Source organism: Colletotrichum navitas, assembly GCF_030913465.1.
Source record: "Colletotrichum navitas strain CBS 125086 chromosome Unknown LY79scaffold_27, whole genome shotgun sequence".
NCBI classification, from domain to species: Eukaryota; Fungi; Ascomycota; class Sordariomycetes; order Glomerellales; family Glomerellaceae; genus Colletotrichum; species Colletotrichum navitas.
In genome coordinates, this window is record NW_026850573.1 from 393261 (window position 1) to 413699 (window position 20439).

General features: G+C 54.8%; 6 protein-coding genes across 6 annotated transcripts; 2 read left to right on the forward strand and 4 right to left on the reverse strand.

Annotated features, from left to right (window-relative positions):
* Nucleotides 1-1249: 1249 nt before the first annotated feature.
* LY79DRAFT_514891 (Spc97/Spc98 family protein) lies at nt 1250-3991 on the reverse strand (the record flags this gene model as incomplete). Its single annotated transcript, XM_060554669.1, has 2 exons — nt 1250-3779; nt 3846-3991. 2 exons carry the CDS (start codon nt 3989-3991, stop codon nt 1250-1252), a joined length of 2676 nt encoding a protein of 891 aa, XP_060414545.1.
* A 712-nt stretch (nt 3992-4703) lies between these two features.
* Nucleotides 4704-6233, forward strand: LY79DRAFT_514743 (transcriptional regulator of RNA polII, SAGA, subunit-domain-containing protein; the record flags this gene model as incomplete). Its single annotated transcript, XM_060554652.1, has 4 exons — nt 4704-4938; nt 4997-5286; nt 5344-5455; nt 5512-6233. The coding sequence occupies 4 exons, from the start codon at nt 4704-4706 to the stop codon at nt 6231-6233; spliced, it is 1359 nt and encodes a 452-aa protein (XP_060414546.1).
* A 678-nt stretch (nt 6234-6911) lies between these two features.
* On the reverse strand, nt 6912-8659 carry LY79DRAFT_669539 (AMP-binding enzyme; the record flags this gene model as incomplete). The annotated part of the gene is made up of 2 exons (XM_060563657.1): nt 6912-6986; nt 7037-8659. 2 exons carry the CDS (start codon nt 8657-8659, stop codon nt 6912-6914), a joined length of 1698 nt encoding a protein of 565 aa, XP_060414547.1.
* Nucleotides 8660-10879: 2220 nt separating this feature from the next.
* Nucleotides 10880-11989, forward strand: LY79DRAFT_514803 (respiratory-chain NADH dehydrogenase 24 kDa subunit; the record flags this gene model as incomplete). The annotated part of the gene is made up of 3 exons (XM_060554660.1): nt 10880-11005; nt 11148-11438; nt 11615-11989. 3 exons carry the CDS (start codon nt 10880-10882, stop codon nt 11987-11989), a joined length of 792 nt encoding a protein of 263 aa, XP_060414548.1.
* A 187-nt stretch (nt 11990-12176) lies between these two features.
* LY79DRAFT_191346 (kelch domain-containing protein) lies at nt 12177-14167 on the reverse strand. Its single transcript, XM_060551392.1, has one exon. It carries the CDS (start codon nt 14074-14076, stop codon nt 12364-12366), a length of 1713 nt encoding a protein of 570 aa, XP_060414549.1. The 5' UTR covers nt 14077-14167; the 3' UTR covers nt 12177-12363.
* Nucleotides 14168-17599: 3432 nt separating this feature from the next.
* Nucleotides 17600-19925, reverse strand: LY79DRAFT_191357 (uncharacterized protein). The gene has a single exon (XM_060551393.1). It carries the CDS (start codon nt 19637-19639, stop codon nt 17825-17827), a length of 1815 nt encoding a protein of 604 aa, XP_060414550.1. The 5' UTR covers nt 19640-19925; the 3' UTR covers nt 17600-17824.
* Between the last annotated feature and the right edge of the window lie 514 nt (nt 19926-20439).

The window sequence follows — 20439 nt, forward strand, 5'->3', positions numbered from 1 at the left end:
AATCGTTTTAACTCGGCGAACAACTTTTGAGGAAAAGACTTCTCAATTAATATGGCTAGCGAATCATCGCCACAGTTATTTGTTTGAAGGAAATACTGGAAGTTTGGCAGCCTAGGAGCATGGCTCGACAACGATCGGGCCTTTTTCTTTTGTTATGGCTTCGGCTGATACCAGACTTTCGTGTATAGACTAGATAGATCTGTATTCCTTTTCGAAATGTGTCAAAAACGGCACTGGCCCCGCAGCTTTTGTGGCGTCGAGTACGAGAGAGAGAGAGAGGGGGGGGGGGGGGGTAAGGGCCCGAGGGAAAAAAGGCTTTAGAGGCTTCATTTTCGATTTCCTCTCCGGATCAAAGCATTGTGTGGGCAACAGTGGCACTTGAAGAGCTTCGACGGGAAATCGAGGTCACAGGCGGCTGCATCGCGCACATTTCGCATCATGTACATATGAATAATTCTGTCAGAGTATGGGCTGGCGATTGGGGACGAAGAGGACAGGAAAAGGGCTTTTCTTTTGTCGTGTGCCTTCGAGCGCACTAACCACCCTGGTTATGGTTGTTTTAAGGGTTCTTCTTTTGAGGAATACTGCATGGTAACCGTATTATGCGGGCTTACCCGAAGATCAGATAGATCATCTCCTGGCCAGACTGCGCCTGTTCCCTTTGTCATGGGGAGGTTGCGATCTTTTTGGGCTCATGATTCCATGACGAAATGGCATGATAGTTACGAACTTTTCCATTCAAACCAGCCTGAGATGGTCTGTTTCAAAGCGACTTGATTCTTCCCGTACTTCTGATTCCTAGCCTAGAAGCATCTATCTATATCTAGCCTTGATACTGACTCTTGGGCCTGGCACAATCAGGCCCGCTACAGCCTGTAATGCAGCAAATATGGCAAGGTAAATGATGGGTAGGTAGTTCGTCATTCATAGGGGCTCCCCAGTTCTTCTGCGTAAAAGATCCACTCAATTGAATTTCCCTCCTTCCCACCAGCCACGGTATGCAACGCCTAATAACAATATGTCTGTGGCATCATCGAACGTGCAGTTCTCCCCTCTTCTACCACTCCGAGAAGGAAAACGAAACAGACTTCCAAAGGCCTGAATGGACTGTCTCAGCCGGCATGCCTCGCTTGGCCTCCAAGTGTTTATATTGCGTGATCGCGGCGGCTGTGGGCATTGCTCGCGACCTGTAGTAATTCCACGCCCATTCCAACCCGTTTATAAGCACCGATCGAGCCTCTGCTTCACCTCACACTCTGGAAGTATTAGCCGAGGCCGTCGAGGTCGCCTTGGTCTTCCTCCTTGAGGGTTGGTATACGTCATTGAAGTTCATGGCAACACCGAGGAAACGCATGTCCACGTCAGGCTGATACGCTAGATCGCCCAATAGGATCTGGAGGCGGGAACGGAACGTGGCGCCGAGCTGCCGTAGACGGTCTTGGAGGACGGGAAATTCTGACGCGACGGCCGGGTTCTCGTCCTCGCCGTCCACGCCCGGCTCCGACGGCTTCTTTTGGTGACGGGCACTGCGGGCCGACATGCGCATGACGTCGGCCTCCTGCCGACGCGTGAAGTCTGAGACGCTCCAGCTGTAGAGGCCGTCAACAGAGTCGCGGTAACTTAGCATGGCGCGCAAAAGGTCACCGAGTTGAGAAAGGTAAGATGTCCGATCATCTTCGCCCGTCGCCATGTCGGCGTTGCGGACGCTGCGCCGCGCGCCAAGGAGGCCTTTGTGGGTGATGTCATTGAGGTAGCGAGTATGAGCCTTGATGAGGTCGTCTAGCGTGCATCCTTCGCGATGGATGCGCTTCTGGAGTTCGTTCCAAGATGACTCGATGACCTCAAACAGGATGTAGTATTGGAGTTGGCCGATAAAGTGAATCATCTCCGCAAGGATTCCACGGGTTGACTTCCAGATTTGTACGACGACTGGGTCAGAGTTCTGGAGCACCCCACGCGAACCTGTCATACACTTGCGCCAAGTCGAGGCCAGGGCAAACTCGACACGCTTGATGCGCCACAAAAAGTTGAAGACTTTGAGGTATTGTCGGTTGCCCCAGTCCGTAACCACGACATCCACTGGAGCATCAACTTTGTATTCTAGCGTAAAGCAGTCCCATCCAATGTCGCCGTGCGATAGCTGAAGCATGCGAGCGTCGAGACGGCGAAGAACCTCAGGAGAGTCGTACTGCGCGTTGGAGCCGCGGATGGCATGCTCGAGCTGCGCTGTAAGGGTATGTCGGTATTGGGCACCAGCAGGACGGTCGAGGTTCGCGGCGAGAGATTCCATAAGAAGAGCGATGAAATCCCCTTGTCCGAGAAGGATATAATTCTTCAGGGCCTGAAGATGTTCAAAGAGGTGGAATTTGTTCGCCATGAGGTCGATGAGACGCTTCATCGTCGTCTTGTACGCCTCATCGATCCAAGCCTCAAGCGTGGCAGTATCGCCATAACGCAATTCCTTCGAAGCCGCCTTGGAGTAGTCCTCAACCCATTGTGAGTCACCGCAGCTGTGTCTGATGAAGTTAAGAGACTTGCCAATGAGGAAGACTTTTTGGGCAAAGTCCTGCGTGATGATACTAGGAACCATGTCCTTGTCGATCTCGTACTTGTCTTCCCAAACACTGCTACCGCCTGTCTTGGGCTCATCCATCTGCTTCTGTTCCTTTACAAAGAACTCACAGAAAGGGTCGAGAAGCTCACCGTCATAGATCCACCGACGCAGGATGTCGTAAAATGGGCGAGTGACATGGACAAGCAGCCGTTCAGCAAACGCTGCTACCATGGGATCGCCATGCGACGATGAAAATCCGTGGATGAGAGAAATAAGCTGGCCGCCTCGTTTGCTCTCCGACTCTTCGGCGATGAGACTCATGAGTCTTAAGCCCATTGTAGGCTCCCGTGTCCATACCACGCATCTTTTCAAGGTCACACCTGCCTTTCCAATGCCGCCTCTTGGAGCAGATTCGTCTAGCGAAGACAGCGCTCTTCGAATCTGGCCTTCAAGAGTCGCGACCAAGCTGAGGTATGACCGTAGCTCTCCACCTATGGCAGCTCTGATACTTTGCCTCAGCAAACCTTGCGCAGGGGATTTGACGAAAACATCGAGGTTCCGATACAATAAGGAGGGCTCAGATAATGTGTGCAGGAGCGAAATGATTGGCGATGGTAATGTCGGAGGCAATGTGACAGTGTCTGGTTTCGAGAAGGGCAACGTTGTCGATGACAATCCCTGCAGAGTGAAGGGAAGGTCCCGCAAGAGAACTGTCTCGGAGGGCTCGATCTCGGTGTAATTGTCGGCCAGCAGCGTCGACTTCAAAGCAACCTGTCGTTTTTTTGCCTCAGACTCCTCCAGCTCCTTTTCATTTTCCTTGTCCTTCTCTCTTTCGTCGACCGACTTGTTCTTGGGATGTTTCGGTGGGAGCTTCTTCAGTCCCTCGGGCGCAAAAGCGTCGTTGAACTGCTCTTCTTCTTGCCTTGAAATCGGCGTGGAGTTTTTGGAAGATCTTTCTCTCTCGTGTTTCCTAGATGGATCGCGCTGCGTTTGCGAAGGGGGATTTGGCGGAGGCAGGGGTAGTGGTTCGTTGGGGTCTGGCGAGTCGGCAAGCTGGTAAAGGAGGTACAGAATGGCCCATTTCTGGCCCAGAACAGGTAGAGAAAGAAGGCGTGTGTAGAGGTTTGAGAAGCGCAGCGCTTGTGTCGGATTGCTCTGTATGAGCTTCCTCTTTATCAGGTCTGAGGCATGGTTGACGTCCGAGGAGATAGCGGGGGACGCGGGGCTGTGGGACGGCTTCGGTCAGTGATTAAGCAGGAATTGTATAACCTCAACAGTTTCCGAGACTTACGCTTCCAAGACCGACTTAACCAACTCAAAGCAGTTGTCGTGTCGCTCTTGGGCGGCAGCGTCGTCTTCGTGGGGATCGTTGGGTATCAGGTGTGCGATTAGGCTGTCAACGGCGCTGGCAATGCGATGCTCGCGGTTGGCCGACATGATGGCATCGCCGAGGACTGTTCGGACTCGGAAATGAAGAGGAGGATGAGGCCTTCTCGAGCAAAGTCCCCAGAATGAGTAGGCGGGTCTCTAGCTCGAGGAGAGAATGGCGAGAGCGAGGCTTCGTCGTCAAAAATGTGCTTCAAAGTGTGTATCCGCAGCGAATGCAGCCCACTGACCGACGCGCTGGACGCGACTTCACAGTGCTGCTGATGCCAATTGCAAGCAGTCTACAGGGGGTATATGGGGAAGTGGTCAAGGCGCCTCACAAAGTACCTTGGACCCTCCCGCACCGCAAATATCGCATACCTTGCTTGGTCTCCTCTACCTCTATCTCTTCCCCGGGCTCGGTCCTCCCCTGGCATTTGTCGTCAGACAAAATTTCCATTGACAAAGCAGTGCAGCAACTCTCAATCGCATCCCGTCTTCCTCCACTACCCGCAGTCGAGAGAGACCGAGACAGACCCGACTGCTGGACCTCACCTCCGACCTTCGCCATCTCGCCAGCGCCCGCAACATGCCCCGTTCATCAAGATAATACCGGCTTCGAGATCGCATCGTCTTCCTCTTTCGTTTCCTGCTGCTCATGAACATATTATTCGCCTTGCGCCTAGTCCTGCCTGCTATTGCTGCTCTCGCGCACGCGACTGTCGCTCAGATCCACTAATACGCCTGGCGACGTGATCTGCCTCTCTGGCATCCCGTCGTCGCAATGCCCGACATCGACCCCGCGGCCTTGAGCAGCCGCCCATCTGTCAATATCTCAACGCCGACGTTGTCTACCAAGTCCATTACTGTGCAGCCTCCCGGTTCCCTCAAAACTTCGAAAACAAGCCAGATCATTCCGGCCCGCATTGACCTTGAGCCGTTGTATACCGCTTTGAAGCAGACCATCGGCTCCGAAGCATGGGTCGTGTACAAGGAGTCAACAACAGAGTTCCTCATCGGTAACCAACCCACGACATCGGCGCATTATCTTCTCTGCTTGCTAACCCCTTTATCTAGGTCGGCTGAACCAGACCGAATACTCGGAACGAATCGATCCTATCCTCGCATCCCCCAATGGCGAAAGGGAACACCTCCATAACCAGCTAATAGCTGCTATTTACGGCAATGTCACAAGAGAGATGCCCGACCAGGGGCTTGCCCCCTGGGTTAGCGCTAACGACAAGCCGACCGCGCCTGTTGGCAGTAAGCCTGTCTCTGGCGATGCTGCAGAGCGTCGTCTCAAGGGCGATGTCATGCAATTGCCCACCAAAGACCGTCGGCGCATCAAGGACTTGGCTTCTAACGATGTTGGTTTCCATCCCTTTCTCTTCAAGCCACACGTTTCTGATACTGGTGTTAAACAGTTCGATCCTCACGAGACCCTTTCCAACGTCTTCCTCGAAACCCACAGGCGACAGTCCAAGCCGGCCGAAGTCCCGCCCAGTGCTGGAGGCATTGGAGGCATCAACAAAATGAGTATGCGGAACCAAATAGAACCTTGTCTTCGAAGGCCAACGCTGACCGGAATGCAGATTTCGACTTGGAGATTCGCAAGCGCTTTGCACAGCCATTGGCCGTGGAGTCAGGCGAATTCCCGGACGCCCCTGTAGTGGAAGGTAGGATGCTGCCTTTCTGCTATGAGGCAGGCCTCACCAATGGTCATGTCCAAGAAGCGCCACACTTCATGTCTGTTGCGACAGAAACGTTCATCAAGGAAGCCCTAGCTGCTATATTCTCCAAGACGAGGAGCAATGGTCCGGGAGAGGGCGGAACCGCTGGTTTCGGCGCCGGTACGCAATGGATCCAAACCCACAAATACCGGCATCAACTTGTGAAAGAAGAGGATGCGGCTTTACGAGGCGAGCTTACCCGTGATAAGAGCGGTCTGTTGCCTATCGAGTCGAAAGCCGCGAGCGAGCGTGGTCCTCTTGGTATGGCAGACGTACGGATCGCCCTGGAGATGGCAGACAGCGGCCTGGCACAATTTCCCATCATCAACACGGCAATATCGTATGGATATCGTGAAGGAGAACTCGAAAACTGGCATGATTATACCTGGCTCCCAGGTCTTGAGCCCAATGGAATCAAGGAGGCAGACGTCCCCGATGTCAAACCGCTGGCTGTGGAGCAGCTGCCGAACGGACACGTCGACGAAATGGAGATTGACTCGGAGCCATGGTGGGACGGCGCAGATCCTCAAGATATGGGCGCGCTTGATTCCGTGCTAGATTCGTGTCTGGCCGTTGGATCATAGTATGGGCGACGACCAGAACGACCATCGTGGGCTTGTAAGAGAGACAAGCTCTACTCGAAACGCTTTGTTCGGGGTATCCATCCTATATTTAAGGATTGGGGGCGTTTGTGGGGCTGGACAAAGAAGCACATTCAAGCTCGACCCCAGAGACACAACGGCGGGAAAGGTAAATAGGAGGGTTATTTTGCTGCCTTTGGATGTCATATCCATCCAGCATAGCCCCATATCAGCATTGGCATTAGGAAAGGCGTCGTCGGCTCTTTTTGTTCTTTGGCCATTAGGTCTTTTTATTTTTCTTTTGGCTATCCTGACATGAGAGGTAGGAGGGGGGTAGTTGTGCATGCTCTCAACTTCATCATGGAAACAAAGGAGGCGTTCAAGGTTTTTTAGTGAAGGAAGGGTTCTGTACAGTAAGGACGATACCCGATTGCTCGCTCTTCATGGGCCTCACAAGTATGGAAAGGTGGCGAACAGGGTGATTTCATTTAGCGGGACGTTATAGATGACTTCATGTAACATATATTACAAGCTTCGTCTGTGTGTCTTTGGAGTTTCAAGATTTCGCACCTGTTTCTAGAACTGGCATCCTATTTTGAAGCCACGTGTGTCATTTGTTTTTGGAAATGCGACTGGATCTAGTAAGTACTAGTTGCATGTTGCTCGGTCGTCATCGTCTTTCTACAGCTTCGAAACTGGATCGCCAACTTCCCGCTTAGCCTTTTCTCTGAGGATATTTCGCAGGATCTTGCCGGACTGGTTGAATTGTTAGTCTGCCTGTTTCGAAGGGCGGAGGTAATACTCACAGGGTTCTTGGGAATGGCATCTGTAAAAACAACACCACCCCTGAGGCGTTTGTGCTTAGAAACTCGTTCCTCCAACCACTTGGCGATCTCCTCGCCAGTGGAATTGGTCCCAGGCGACCGTACAATGTAGGCCCGGGGGAACTCCTCTCCGCTAATTGTAACGCCGATGACGGCGACATCGGCAATGTCCGACCGCTCGAGGAGAAGAGCCTCAAGTTCGGCGGGGGCAACCTGGTTTCCCTTGACCTTGATAAGCTCCTTGATACGATCGACGACAAAGAAGAGACCGCCCGTCGCGTACTGGTCGACATATGCGATGTCACCGGTGCGCAGCCAGCGGTTGCCCTCGACGTCCGCGATGATAGTCTCCTCGGTCGCCTTGGGTTTGCCCCAGTAACCACGCATGACAGTGGGACCCGTGACCCAGAGCTCGCCAGGCACCTTTGCCTCGGTAATCTCTTGACCGTCCGCGCCGACGAGCTTGGCCTGGTAGTTGGGCATGAGCTCGCCAACGGAAGCGCTGCGCACAAGGCTCGCCGAGTCCCAGGTCATGGCAGAGCAGGTGACCTCGGTCATGCCCCAGCCCTGGCGAACGATAAGATCGTCCTTTTTGAGGGCTCGTTCCGTCTGGCGAGCGATATCAGCGGCGAGAGGCGCGGCGCCAGAGCCGACGACCTCGAGGCTACTGAGATCGAACTTTGCGGTAGCGGGGTGTTTGGCCAAAGCGACCAGGATGGGCGGCACGGTAGCAAGATGTGTGATGCGGTAGCGCTGAATGTAAGTGAGCATTTTGAGGAAATCGAAGTTCGGCATGATGTAGACTGGGATGCCCTGCTTGGCGAAATTTGCGACGAAGTACGTCTGAGCATAGGCGTGGTAGAGAGGCAGGAAGCAGAGACCAGCGGAGCGAGCTACGAAGGCTTCATAGTCCTTTTCCAGAGCTGACACCTTGACGACTCCAGCCCCGTTTGCGACGTAGTTGTAGTGCGATATCTCGACGCCCTTGGGCACGCCAGTTGTGCCAGAGCTGTAGTTGAGACAGCACGTCGTCATCTGGGAGTCGGAGGGCTCAACCCAATCGAACTTCTCGGCCTGCACCCTAGGGGCGACCAGCTCGGTCCAGTGGCGGGCACCACCCCGCGCGAGGCTCTCGGGCTTGCTCGAGCCAGGTATCGTGGTGTCTAGAACGAAGACGTTGCTCGCAGGCATGGAGACCTGCTTCGCGGCTTCCATCGCAGTGTCGAAGTTACCATCGGCAGCAAGCATGAACTTCGCCCCGCTGTCCATGAGCTGGTACGCAACCTCGCGGGTAACGTAGCCCGGGTTAGCGCCGGTGAAGATGCCGCCGGCCATCAGCACCCCGAGAAAGATGACAGGGAAGAAGAGGTTGTTGCCCGAAAAGAGCAGGACGCGGTCGCCGGGCTTGAGACCCGCAGTCTGGAGGCCGATAGCGATCTGCTTAGCCATGAGGCGGTAGTCGGAGAAGGTCAGGTAATGGGTGTCTGGTCTGTCGGCATCATAGAAAGCCTTGCGGTCGGAGAGGGGGTCGAAGGAGGACCCGAATATCCATGTCTGCAGAGAACAGTTCGGAATAGGTTCCGACCATCGTGATTTGATCGGCATATTTGCTGTTCGCTGGGTTGTTTCGTCTGATTCGAACGGTAATTAGGCTTCGGTATAGAGTTCGGAATCGAAATAAGTGGCAAAAGCGACTGACAAAGATTGTTGTGCTGGCACGTCGGGGCCTAGAGCGGTTGGGAGATATGAGTTCTTCCCGTATTGGTATAGGAGATGTCGGAACTGGCAGATCGTCCAGCTCGAGAAGGACACTGTTTCAACAAGAGCTGGAAATTTGCTATCGAGATCCAGGTCTAGGTTGCAGTCGCGGGTTCCGTACCTCGAGGAGATTTGATGCAGTATTCCTGATTACGAGTCAGTGGACAGGGATTGTTCTTACTACTATGCCAGAACACTCCAGGAAATGGAACTTCCCTGGGAATCAGGCATCCTACTTACCTACTCATCAATGAAGGGGAAAGACGAGATCAACGCGGTTTAAATCAACTAAAATGATAACACTGAGGATGGAGGTGACAAGAACTGCTACGTAGAAGCGGGTTTCTACAGCCCATATAACGGGGAATCGGGACGAAACCTCTGGCCATCGCGCTATGCCCGGCCAATGGCTACGACCTTCCAGCGAAGCCATGGCTTGCAACGGATTCATCCAAACCGTGAGGGAACAGCGCCGTCGTGACGTGGGATCACCGCATCAAACCCCTGTCGAATGCGGGGATGGAAGTGTAAGGGAAAGCTCCGCGACTGGGCAACGGGGGAGAAAAGCTGGGGGAAGAGACGAACCGAGGTATGAGCTGCCGGAAAGTTGGGGAAGGAGGGGAAAATCAAGAGAAGGGACGACAACTCATAGTTCCCAAAAGGGTTTGCAAATCGCTTCGGTGTGCTCGAATTTGCCGGCGAAGCGTCCCACCATTTGCTAGGCGAAGACCCAGAAGGCGTATTCGTAGAGAGAAAGAGGCGGGCGAAGTGGAGGTTGGATGGAGGTTCCGGCCCCAGAATCCCGCTTATTTGGAACCTCCAAGATGGGGTGAGCGAAAGTCCATCGGGATTCGGGAGCTCCCGATATCGTTGATCGGGGCCCCGGGCGGCGAAGAAACAAAACACTGAAGTTGGCACTAGTGTAGAACGTGCGCAAGGGAAAATGGAACGACAGCCCGTCAACGTTGTGTTTCCCATGAACCTGGTAGCGAGCAAAGATAGCAATACTCCCTGATTGACGGCTCTTGACCGTGCTACTGGTGTCGCCAATTGACGATCCGATATTATGTGCCAGACGATCTATTCGGGAGGAGACACTGTAATCAACGATTTGGTTGGTTCGGTCTTGCATTGGCCAACATTAGATTCGCCTCGGATCGCTTGTATTGCTCTCCGACTCGCTCCGTACCCTAAACCAATGCTCACCCGGGCTTCTGCAGATTGCCAGAGATCTTGTATCATGAAGTCTGTTCGCAAGACTTAATAGCTAGCAACCAAGGGAAAAAACTTCAGTATAGTAGACGTAATATCCTTGTACTTTACCTGGCAAACCTCGAAGATATAAACCTTACAGATATGTAAAATCGCTCTGTGATCCACTGACCTGCCTCTTTGCGCACCACCCCCGGGATCACCTTCTCGTGCATACAAAGTTGAATCGATTCGTTACCACGGGAGAGTAGAAACAGCAGGTAACATGACCTCGATTAGAAGAAATCATGAAGATCCGAAGCTCTTCAATCGGGTGTTCTCATTTCTCACCATCTGACTGCCGAATCGGCATTTGGACCAAAGTTAGGTAGTATTGTATCGACACTCAGTAAACAGGGCGTGCAGAAAGACGGTTTTCGAAGCGAGCTGCTGTCAGAGATAAGATTTAGTGACGCAACGTATCATTGGTTAATGCTACTAGCGATGATATGGGGCTCGTCATGTCCCGCTCGTTCCGTGTTTAGATGCTAGTTCTTGGAGTAGAAGTGAAATAATTAGTACCTATGTAGTCGTATCAACCCAGCGCACGGTCCTATGCACAACATGCAAAGACTTATGCAAAGCTTCCATGACGCTTACCCGCACACAAGCGCCTTTTATGCATCATCTGTTCCACTGCATTACTTAATCAGGTCGTACCGGGATCGACCAATCATGGCGATGCATTACCCAAGCAGGAGCTCACGACTTTTGAACTTCCCGAATCTAACGGACAGCACAAGATATCCGCAAATCAAACACCCCGTCTGCCCGCTCGCCCATCGTCAATTGAGCAGCCGCCACACATCCCTTGCCATGGCTTCCAGACTCTCACCCCTCCTATTCAGATCAGCCCTCCGCTCGGCAACGTGTCGAGCGGCGAGGCCGCAGTTCCGCGCTTTCTCCCTCACAGCCGTCCGCCCCAGCGACACACTCCAAGTGGTGAGCACCCCTTCGCCTCTGCCGCCCCCGCTGTCAATTGCTCGCATGGCGAGACACGGGAGCAATTCCGACATGCGAAGAATGCCCAATTCCAGTCGTTTCGTGGGGGACAATCGCTAATCATGATTCGCGTTCGAAACAGCACCGCGACTCCCCCAAGAACAACGCCGACATCCCCTTCAAGTTCTCCAAGGAGAATGAGGCCGTCATCGATGAGATCCTCAAGCGCTACCCGCCGCAGTACAAGAAGGCCGCCGTCATGCCCATCCTCGACCTCGGCCAGCGTCAGCACGGCTTCACCAGCATCAGCGTTATGAACGAGGTTGCCCGCCTTCTGGAGATGCCCCCTCAGCGCGTTTACGAAGTCGCCTCTTTCTACACCATGTACAACCGCACCCCCGTCGGAAAGTACTTCATCCAGGCCTGCACAACTGTGAGTTCAACCCTCATTATGGGAATAGGCACCACCCTTGAAAAAACGTCTTCCTCCTCCATGGCCGAGCTACAGTTGGGAAGCGAATGCAACTTCGTGGTGTTGCCGGGCTAGGAAACAGAGAAAATCACAATTTCATCTTCCGGAGCAGGGAGTCGCTAACATGCCATCCACAGACCCCCTGCCAACTTGGCGGCGTCGGCTCCGACGTGATCGTCAAGGCTATCATCGACCACCTCGGCATTAAGCAGGGTGAGACCACCAAGGACGGCCTCTTCACCCTCCTCGAGGTCGAGTGCCTCGGCGCCTGCGTCAACGCCCCTATGATTCAGATCAACGACGACTACTACGAGGATCTCACCCCCGAGACCACCGTCCAGCTCCTCGACGCTCTCAAGGCTACCGCGACCGCCACCGGCGGCGCCGCCGCTGCCCAGGTTCCTAAGCCCGGCCCCATCAACAGCGGTCGCCAAACCTGCGAAAACAGCAAGGGACTGACAAACCTTACCTCGGAGCCGTGGGGCCCCGAGGTGACGCGGAGCGACTTGTGAGAATAGCCATAGACAGGGAAAAGGGCAGAGGAGGCGAGAACAAGGCTTGGCGTGTGCGCGGAAGTGGTGGGAGAACAAGACCCTTCCACGAAAGGGTCGAGCGAGCGGGATAGAGCCGGAGGATGGCCCGGTTTGTATATAAAACACTGTGTGCTGTATTCGAAATGCATGGGAGAACGATTTAGAGCTTCATGGTTCTCTCCTGTTCCTGCGCCCGAGACCGCGGACAATCACCCCAAGCTCCTTTTGTTGCGGGCGTGATGGTTCTTGTCATCAAGCTGTTACATGTATGTCGCTCAACCCAAAATATTACAGCGCCTTGATCGTTGGGGGGTTATGTTACTAGTCTAAACAGCGCCCTTAGAGACAGTGTCTCACTCGGGGAGCCTCAGAATCCAGCCATCTTTCAATCTTTTGTTCTCGGAGCTTAGTCCTCCCCAGACAACAACGCCGGCCTCTTCCACATCTCCCATTGGTGCCGTGGCGAACCACCCGCGCGGCTCCGGCTCGCCATCATCATTGTCGTCATCGTACGGCTCCGTCACGAGTCTCGTCCACTTGCCCTCGCCCGTCGGCCGGCCAATAGCCTGCAACATGGCGTCCCGCACGCTGGCGGCGGTCATGCCGAGAGGCGGGACCTGGAACGCCCACACGTCATCCCACATGGCGCCAGCGCCGGAGTGACCATCCGAGCTGGGTTCACGCTCACCCATAATGAGCAGCAGGTACTCGCGACCGCCGCCGACAGTGACAGCCTCTAGTCCCGCTACGCTCCTATTTCCAGGCCATGCCTGACCCGGAATGAGGTGGATTTCTTGCTCGCCAGAATTGGCGCCCTGGACGATGCTCTGCCAGCCGCCGCGGCCGTGGACGGCAATTTCGCCCTTGGAAACGCCGTCGTCGAACGTGTCCATCTCGAGGTGGATGAAGTCAAGTTGTCCGCCAATCTCACCCTTGCCATCAAAGCCGCCGAAGCGAAACAGGCGGCTCTTGCTGATGGTAATGGCGGCGCCACCGCGCGCCGGACCGGGTGCCGAAGGCAGCTGGCTCCAGACGCGGGATCGGACATCAAAAGCCCAAAGATCACTGGTGCGCTCACCGCCGGCGAGGCAGCCAGCGTGCACGAAGAAAGTGCCGTATCCGTCATCCTCTTCGTCAGTGGCATTGGCGGCAGCGTGACCAACGATGGGAGCTTGAGGGATGCCGACCTCGGCGCTGTCTCCTTGGGCCCATGCCCTCCAGGTCTGCTTACCACGCGCGTGCTTGGGAGCGAAGTCGCGCGGGCGGTCAGTCGCGGCAGCTGAGTGGTAACTGCGCGGTGATGGTATTGGCAGAATGGTGACTCCAGGTGCGGGCGGCACGGGATCGAGGAAGGACCAAGTGTTGGTTCGAGTGTCAAAGACCCAGACTCGACCCTTTTCTTCGAGAGGTTGCATATCGGGCCCTCCGCGACCTCCAAAGAGGAAGATACGACTGCCGATGACAGCGGTGGCATGACCAACACGGGGAGCTGGAACGTCACCGAGGGAAGGAGCCTCGGGAAGAGCGGGGCCTTTTCCTTTGTCCAAAGCAATCCCCGACGATGCGCCTTCTTCCCCAACGGGAGAGTCATTTCCGCCCTCAATGCCCGGAGAGGCAAGGGGGACCTCGTCGAGAAGCTGCTCCTTCTGCGCGGCCTCCTCCGCGAGGTCCGGAGCTTCGGCCGTCTCTTGCACCGTCTCATCGGTCTTTTTTTCGACAGGCGGAGTGTATTGTTTCGTAGGAGCGGACTTGATCTTGTAGTAGTCGGCGCCAGCACTATTATACGGCAGCCTGATGACGTGGACGTCGTTGTCGACCGGCTCCCGGGGGTTGATCTCGCCGCCGAAGACGTAGGCAGTGCCGTTGACGACGTTGACAGTGTGGGACGAACGGGCGAGGGCCGGCACGTCGATCCGCTCCCAGGTGGCCTTCATAGTCTTGGGGCCTGCGCCGCTCGATAGAGATGGCCTTTTCACGCTGGGCATGTTGGGCATGGCGGGGAGGTTCTGGGGCAGGGATTGCAGGATCTCGGTCGTCCGACGCTTGAGAGCTCCGAAAGACTCCATGATTGCTCAAATGGGGGTTTTTTTTTTTTTTTTAGCGTCACAAATAGTTATAGTAATAGTTGAGGGGAAGAGAAAGATAGGGGACAAGATTGCGTGAGGATGAGGTCAATTTTGTGTGCTGACCGTTTGTGATGGTCAAAATGAACGAACGTTAACGATATGACGTAGCAAAGAAGCAAAGCTCACCTCAGCCCGGGAGGGGAGGAGATATAGGATTTTTGTCGGGTTGTGATCCTATAGGCAGGCAGCGAAAACAAGCGTCGGATGCAGACGGAGATGGAACTAGCAACGACGATGAGAAAGACGTTGGTTCGGCAAGATGGAGATACTTTTCTTGTTATGGGACGGAATAGAGAGAAAGAGGAAAATATAGTTTCCCTGATAGATTGTATTGCAAAGGCCTTCCCTTCCTTTACCTTCCCTCGTATCACTCGGCGCTTGTTTTCAGCAGCTGCGGGCTTTGTACTTTGTACGATGGCGTATGGCTTAGCTTGCAGTGGGGAGCGGGGGCGCAGGCTTCCCAGAGCTCCCGCTGTCCTATCACAAGCTCCGCAGCGGCCGGCGCACATACCTCCAGTGGCACCCGTCGCCCTGTCGCCCTGTGGTTTGGGTACCTTAGTCGTCGTCGGTAGTGCTGTTGGTGGGGTACCTGCCTAGGTAGATGTACCCGCCCAGTCCGTCAACCTCCAAGCTGGGCTTCAGCTTGCTCCTTCGGGGTCTCCTAAGGAAGACCCTGATTCCCCTTCGCTCGCGCAGTCGACAGCAATGGTACCTAGGTAGTCAGCAGCAGCGCAGCAGCGCTGAACCCAGCCATCTCAACTATCCTTGGCTTTATTGCCGGGGAAACATCTGGTCGGCAACCGCCATGCACTCAGTTGGCCATTGACAGCGCCGATCCGACACCCAATGGAGAGAAGCCAGCGGTGCCACAACACCGCGCACGACTCAGCAGACGTCCCTCGCCGTGACACAATCCCACCTGTGCCCCTCAATAATGATATATTGGACACGTTGATCCCCAGCCATGAGACGCGGCAGTCAACAAGGAGCAGTATACCCCTCTATACAACCATCTGGACTATCTGCAGAGCCCGTAACCTTTGCCGGTATTATCCTGAATTTCACGGAGCTTGCTCTTTCACGACATTGCCGTCGTAGCCCCTCCGTCATTTCCGTCCGTGGATGGGCGGCAACGCATTGATTCGCCATACATCGACCCAGGCAGGGGAGGCATTGTAGTATGTAATTTTCGTAAGGCCTGGCCCGGTGGTCGGACTGGCTTGACCAGCTCCGACTCCGATATTGCGGGAAACACACGGCCCCACCTGTATCCGGGACCCGCTCGCCGTCGCCGTCCGGGTCTCGGTGGGGATGGCCACGACAAGTACCACGATTTGGAGCACTGCCAGATATGCTGCTTCATCTTCCGTCACGTTCCGTCACGGGGCGGCTGACGAGGCCGTCTCGGATGGCCGTCCAGTCGTGAACCAAGAAACCCGACCGGATCCGATTTCCTGCCGCCGCGATGACGACTTCTTATCCGTCATAGTGTTCCCCTCCTCTTAATAACCCCAGAACCGCTCCAATGCTAGCTCGGTTTGCCAGTCTACGGCTTCAACCCATCCACCTCGTTGACGCGCATCCGCAGTCTACGGCTTCTCCTTCGCAGACCGCACAACTTCAAGTTCAGCCACGATGTGCCCCGATAGATCCCATGTCGACAAGGCATCTTTGAAAATAGCATATGAAGGGCAAACGGGCTTTGATGGTCCCATCCGAGAAGCTTGCGCAACCGGGTTGAGATGAAAGAACGATGGCTTATTCCCGTGCCCCGAACACGAGACCAAATGGTGCAGCTAGCATGCAACAACGGAAGACTACGGCCAGAATGGGAAACTCCCCCATAAGCCACGGGCCGCAGAGCGCCGTGGCGAGAATCCATCCCTCGACCCCTTCATTTTTCTCTTCCACTTCTGACCAAACTCGGTGAGGTGAGACATCCTCTGCGGATGTCGTCATGATCCCGGATGTATGGCTTCGTTGGGAGCCGCATCACGCAACGCACCACGGCAGACGGCAGAGACGTGTACTTTCCACGAAAGCCATCTCGATAAGAGCCCGGACATGCGATTCCGTCTATTCAGGACCGGCTAGTGTACAGCCTCTACGTCTCTTCCGTATCCTTTGCGGCACAGTCCCCGCCTGGACCGAACAGACCGAATCAACCTATAGCGCCGCGCGCTCGCGCGCATGCCCATCCATGTGTAAGTGTGTTTGACCACCTTCAGCCGCAGAACCGTTGGTGGGCAGTGCGTCTCAACCCGCTCAGCGTTATCACCCTATCATCCAACCAGACCAGCTGCAGGACCGGCCGGTGTCCAACTCGTACTAGCGCTGACAGCGCTATGCTAAGCACCTCGGCCTCTGTTCGGGGCACGCTGTGCCACCACCAACGGAAGGCCGTCGCTCGCAAAGTGTAAAAGGGAGGAGGAAATCAGGTTTCCTCGAGTTTGGGGGCCAGACTCGGCATCCGAATCCTTACGTCCTCTCTGATTCTCTCCAACAGTCACTCCCTCTCACCCACCCACTCTTTTTGGCCATACGGATGCATCGCCCTGCGGGAGGTGCATTTTGTGGGAACGTGAACGCCACGAATTGCATCCTTTTGGATGGGCTGGGGGTGGGTGTGTAGCATCGGGTACCCTACCAGTCAGATGTGACTGGACGAACCAGACTAAAAGCTGGGCCTCCGGGGAAAAGGAACCGAAACGTTGGGAATTTCTTTCTTACACACCCCTCCATGCTGGAGGATGGAAGGAGTCAAATGTCAGGCTCTCCCCTCCCTCTTCTATTGGAGCCTCAGAAGCGTCCCGAACCCATCGATCATGATGGCTGGCATGACGATTAGCGCCAGGGCGAGCCTCTAGAGCCGCGCTGCTCAGGGTTTGCGGGCTGCCCCCGGCTTTTCGGTCGCTAGAGAAATCTGACACGTCGGGCTTTGTGGGTAACAGGCGTCGGTGAGTGGTCGGTCTTGCAAGTGACTTTGCTGCAAATTATAGACCTCCCTTTCCCCCTTTTTTCCCTTTTGTCTGCCGCCGTCATCTTCAAAGGGCACAAAGCCGGCCTCTACGCTTCTCACTTGGAAGACGCGTCAAGCGCCGGTCGGTCTCACCGAGGCGGCCGTAGACGCTTCGGTGGAAGTCCTTGACGGCTTCTGTGCCCCTTTTCGTGGCGCTTGAGTCGTCGCTGAACGGCCTCGGGCTTTTTGAGCGTGAGGTATTGGATGGACACGCTGCCATGAAACACACAGAAGGAGCTATTCGGCCGGGACAAGCTCTACACTGACAGACAACAGATGGTTGCGCGGCAGTAACAAATTGGTATCAATATGCACAGCTATCGATATAGAGCAGATTGTGATCGTGAAGGGTCATTAAAACCTCCGCTTTATGCCAGACTCTGCGTGCCAGTTCTATCCCTCGATATGTGATATGCCTGTTCCTTTCACTCCCTTCTCCCGCCATCATTCGCCAAGATAGGAAGTCTGGACGCCCGCAAAGACAAGTTCGCACATTGCTGATACGGCAAATTGTAAGGAGATGAAGCAAGTAAAAGAGGTATCCTGTCACTGTATGGTCAAACGAAACACCTGAACCCTCAAGCGCTTGGCATGCCAAAATAATATCTCGGGTGAGTAACGCATGTGTACTGAACAAGGTTGATGGAAGAGAATATGTTAATGGGTAAATTACTCCTCGTCTTCTCCCTCGGCGTCTTCGTCAGAGCAGGCAGTGACGATAATCTCCTTGCGGCAGGACGAAGCATTACCGCAACTGCCACCCCCTTTCCCATTGCCTGAAGAGGGGCCAACTTCACCCTTGAGCGGGTTGATGAGCTCCCAGCCGCCAGGGGCCTGGGTCTTCCGGACGACGTAAACATCAGGGCTCGACGCCCACTCTGTAAGAGTCGGATCGTTTTCGTTGCCAAAGTGGACCGCCGGCTCTATGCCGTCGGCCGCGCGCTCGAGATGACGCGCGACGTGCTCCATGCGCTCGTCCCAGGCTTGCGGTCCATTGAACTCGTGCTCACAGTCGCTGGCCGGGCAACGCATGTAATGCGGTAGGTCGCAGCGTGTTTGCTCTGCGTCCACTTGGAGGTTTTTGAGGCGATCATCCCAATCGGGGGTGGGTTTCTTCTGCTTTTGGGCCTTCCGGACATGAGGAGGAACGTGCATGCGACGGACGTGTTGGGTGTAAAGATCTTTGCGGTTGAAGATGGCGCCGTTGGGCAAGGCAGGTGGTGTAGGCATGGTAGAACAGGAAGAAGAGGAACGCCGACTGGTAGGAGGATTGGTGGTCTTGGAGCAACCATCCTGGATACAGAGCCAGTACTGGAGGGCAAGATGCTGTGAGCTTACATGGCGTTTCCATTCGTTCTTGCTGGCAAAGGTGGATGGACAGCCGGCATAATTGAACACGCATACGAAGGGGCGGGTGTGGTGCTGCTTCATGTGCTTCTGGTACGTGTTCTCGTCGGAAAAGGAGGTCTTGCATTCGTCGCATAGAATCCTGGAGCTTGGCGTAGATGAGAAGGCCGCGTTGAGCCGAGTTGAGGACAGGCCACCGGTATTTCTGTTGATCCTTGTTCTCTTTCTCTCCTGAGGTGAGTCGGGATTTTGCGCCTTGGCTCTTACATTGGTGTTACGGGAGCGTTTCCGGGTCTGTTGCTTGGGCTTGTAGTCAAGATCCTCGTCGTCTTCGAGGCAAACGTCGACCTCAATTCTGGACTCAAAGGAGCTCTGTTCACATATCGTGTCAGGATAGCTCTGTTGGTACGAGCACTCAACCATAGGAATCTCCTGATTTGCGATGGCTTCGGGGGTTTTAGGTGTAATATGTCGCGACGAGAGAGCCGATTGTAGCGGGATGCTCGGCACATCAGAGTCTGAAGAGCAGAAGCTGAAGGTCCGGCTGTTATCGAAAGCATTCGGGGTTATCTCGTTCTCGAATATGGCTTGCGAGATGTTCACCTCGTGAGGGCTGACAAAGGAGGTCCCCTGCATGCCGAGGCCAAGCAGTGTATGAGATCGGTACTGTTGGGTCTCCCAGTCGCTGGTGTATTGCTTGTGTGGCATGAAGGGGGAAGTGGCAGAGCAATCTGGGGGAGTTGCGGGGAGAACGTCGCTTTCCGTAGGTGAGCTGTTGGAACCACTGCTTGATAGCGTCTGCTGAGAGCAGGGAGAGCCATGCCTTCGCTGTGAGGCTGGAGGTAAGACAATCTGTTCTTGGGCCGGAGAGGCTAGGTTATGCGGGACCTGGGCGTTCTGGGGGACGAAAATTGCTGTTCGTCGCCCATCGATATTTTGTTGAATCTGATGGGTCTGGCTCAGGGGCCATGCGGCTTGGGAGTATGATGCAAGACTCGGGTCGATTAGGGCGGACGAGATTGAAGTTGTCAACGAGTCAAGGTGAGAAATAGGCATCTGGTTAAAGTCCTGCTGCCAACAGTATAACTGTTCGTGGAGAGGACGTCCTCCTTGGTCATGTTGGTAGAAACAGGACATCTTGCGGGTTTCTTCCAAAGGCAGATTTCAAAGTAAGGGGCTGCCTATGGATCGGAGTCAAAGAAACAGACGGTACAGTATCTTTTCGAGACGGTGCAGCGGGATCAGTTCCAGAGTGATGGGCGATAGGGCAGGGCAGGATGAGAGAGAAGAGACTTCGAACAGCTAGGGTGGGCGGTAGCAGAAGGTTGAATGATATAATAGAAGGGATACGAGAGTACGCAAGAGAACAAAAGCTTGCTGTCTTACATATGGGCTGAACATGAAGAGGCATAATTCTGGCGTTAGAGACGTGCCAGTGTGGCGATGCTTGGTGTATATAAGTGCAATAGGTAAACTGGGAGACTGGCGACACTGGAGTGCGCCAGGGCAGTTGGCTGGGCTCTACAAGAGCAGAGAGCTTTGGGGGAAGGGACGAAACCCCATCGAGAAAGATACGTACTTTGGCAGAGCCGCATGGTGGAGACACGAAGATGGCAACAGAGAGAGGGCAGAATGCGAGGCGTCAAGGAAGAGGCAAAGATGTGCGGTACAAGGGATCAGGGTTAGTCGCTGCGGGCGAGCAGATACACACCCCTGACGCCCAAGGCTGTAGCAGGCAGGGTACATGTTTGGCATGGATTGGCCCCCATCAGCGGCTAGTGTCGAGTGGCTGCAGAGACATCTGTATAATTTAGTACGGGTAGGTCGTGTCTCGTTGTTTCTGTGGGCGGAAAGTATGCGGAGCACACCACCAGCAGGGGAGAGAGGAGAGGGAGGGTGAGCGATGGACGGTAGTGGGGGAGAGGAGCCGCCAGGGC

Excerpts from the sequence above, each read along its gene's own strand:
- LY79DRAFT_191357 (XM_060551393.1), bottom strand. The coding sequence starts at position 19,639 with ATGTCCTGTTTCTACCAACATGACCAAGGAGGACGTCCTCTCCACGAA.
- LY79DRAFT_191346 (XM_060551392.1), bottom strand. The coding sequence starts at position 14,076 with ATGGAGTCTTTCGGAGCTCTCAAGCGTCGGACGACCGAGATCCTGCAA.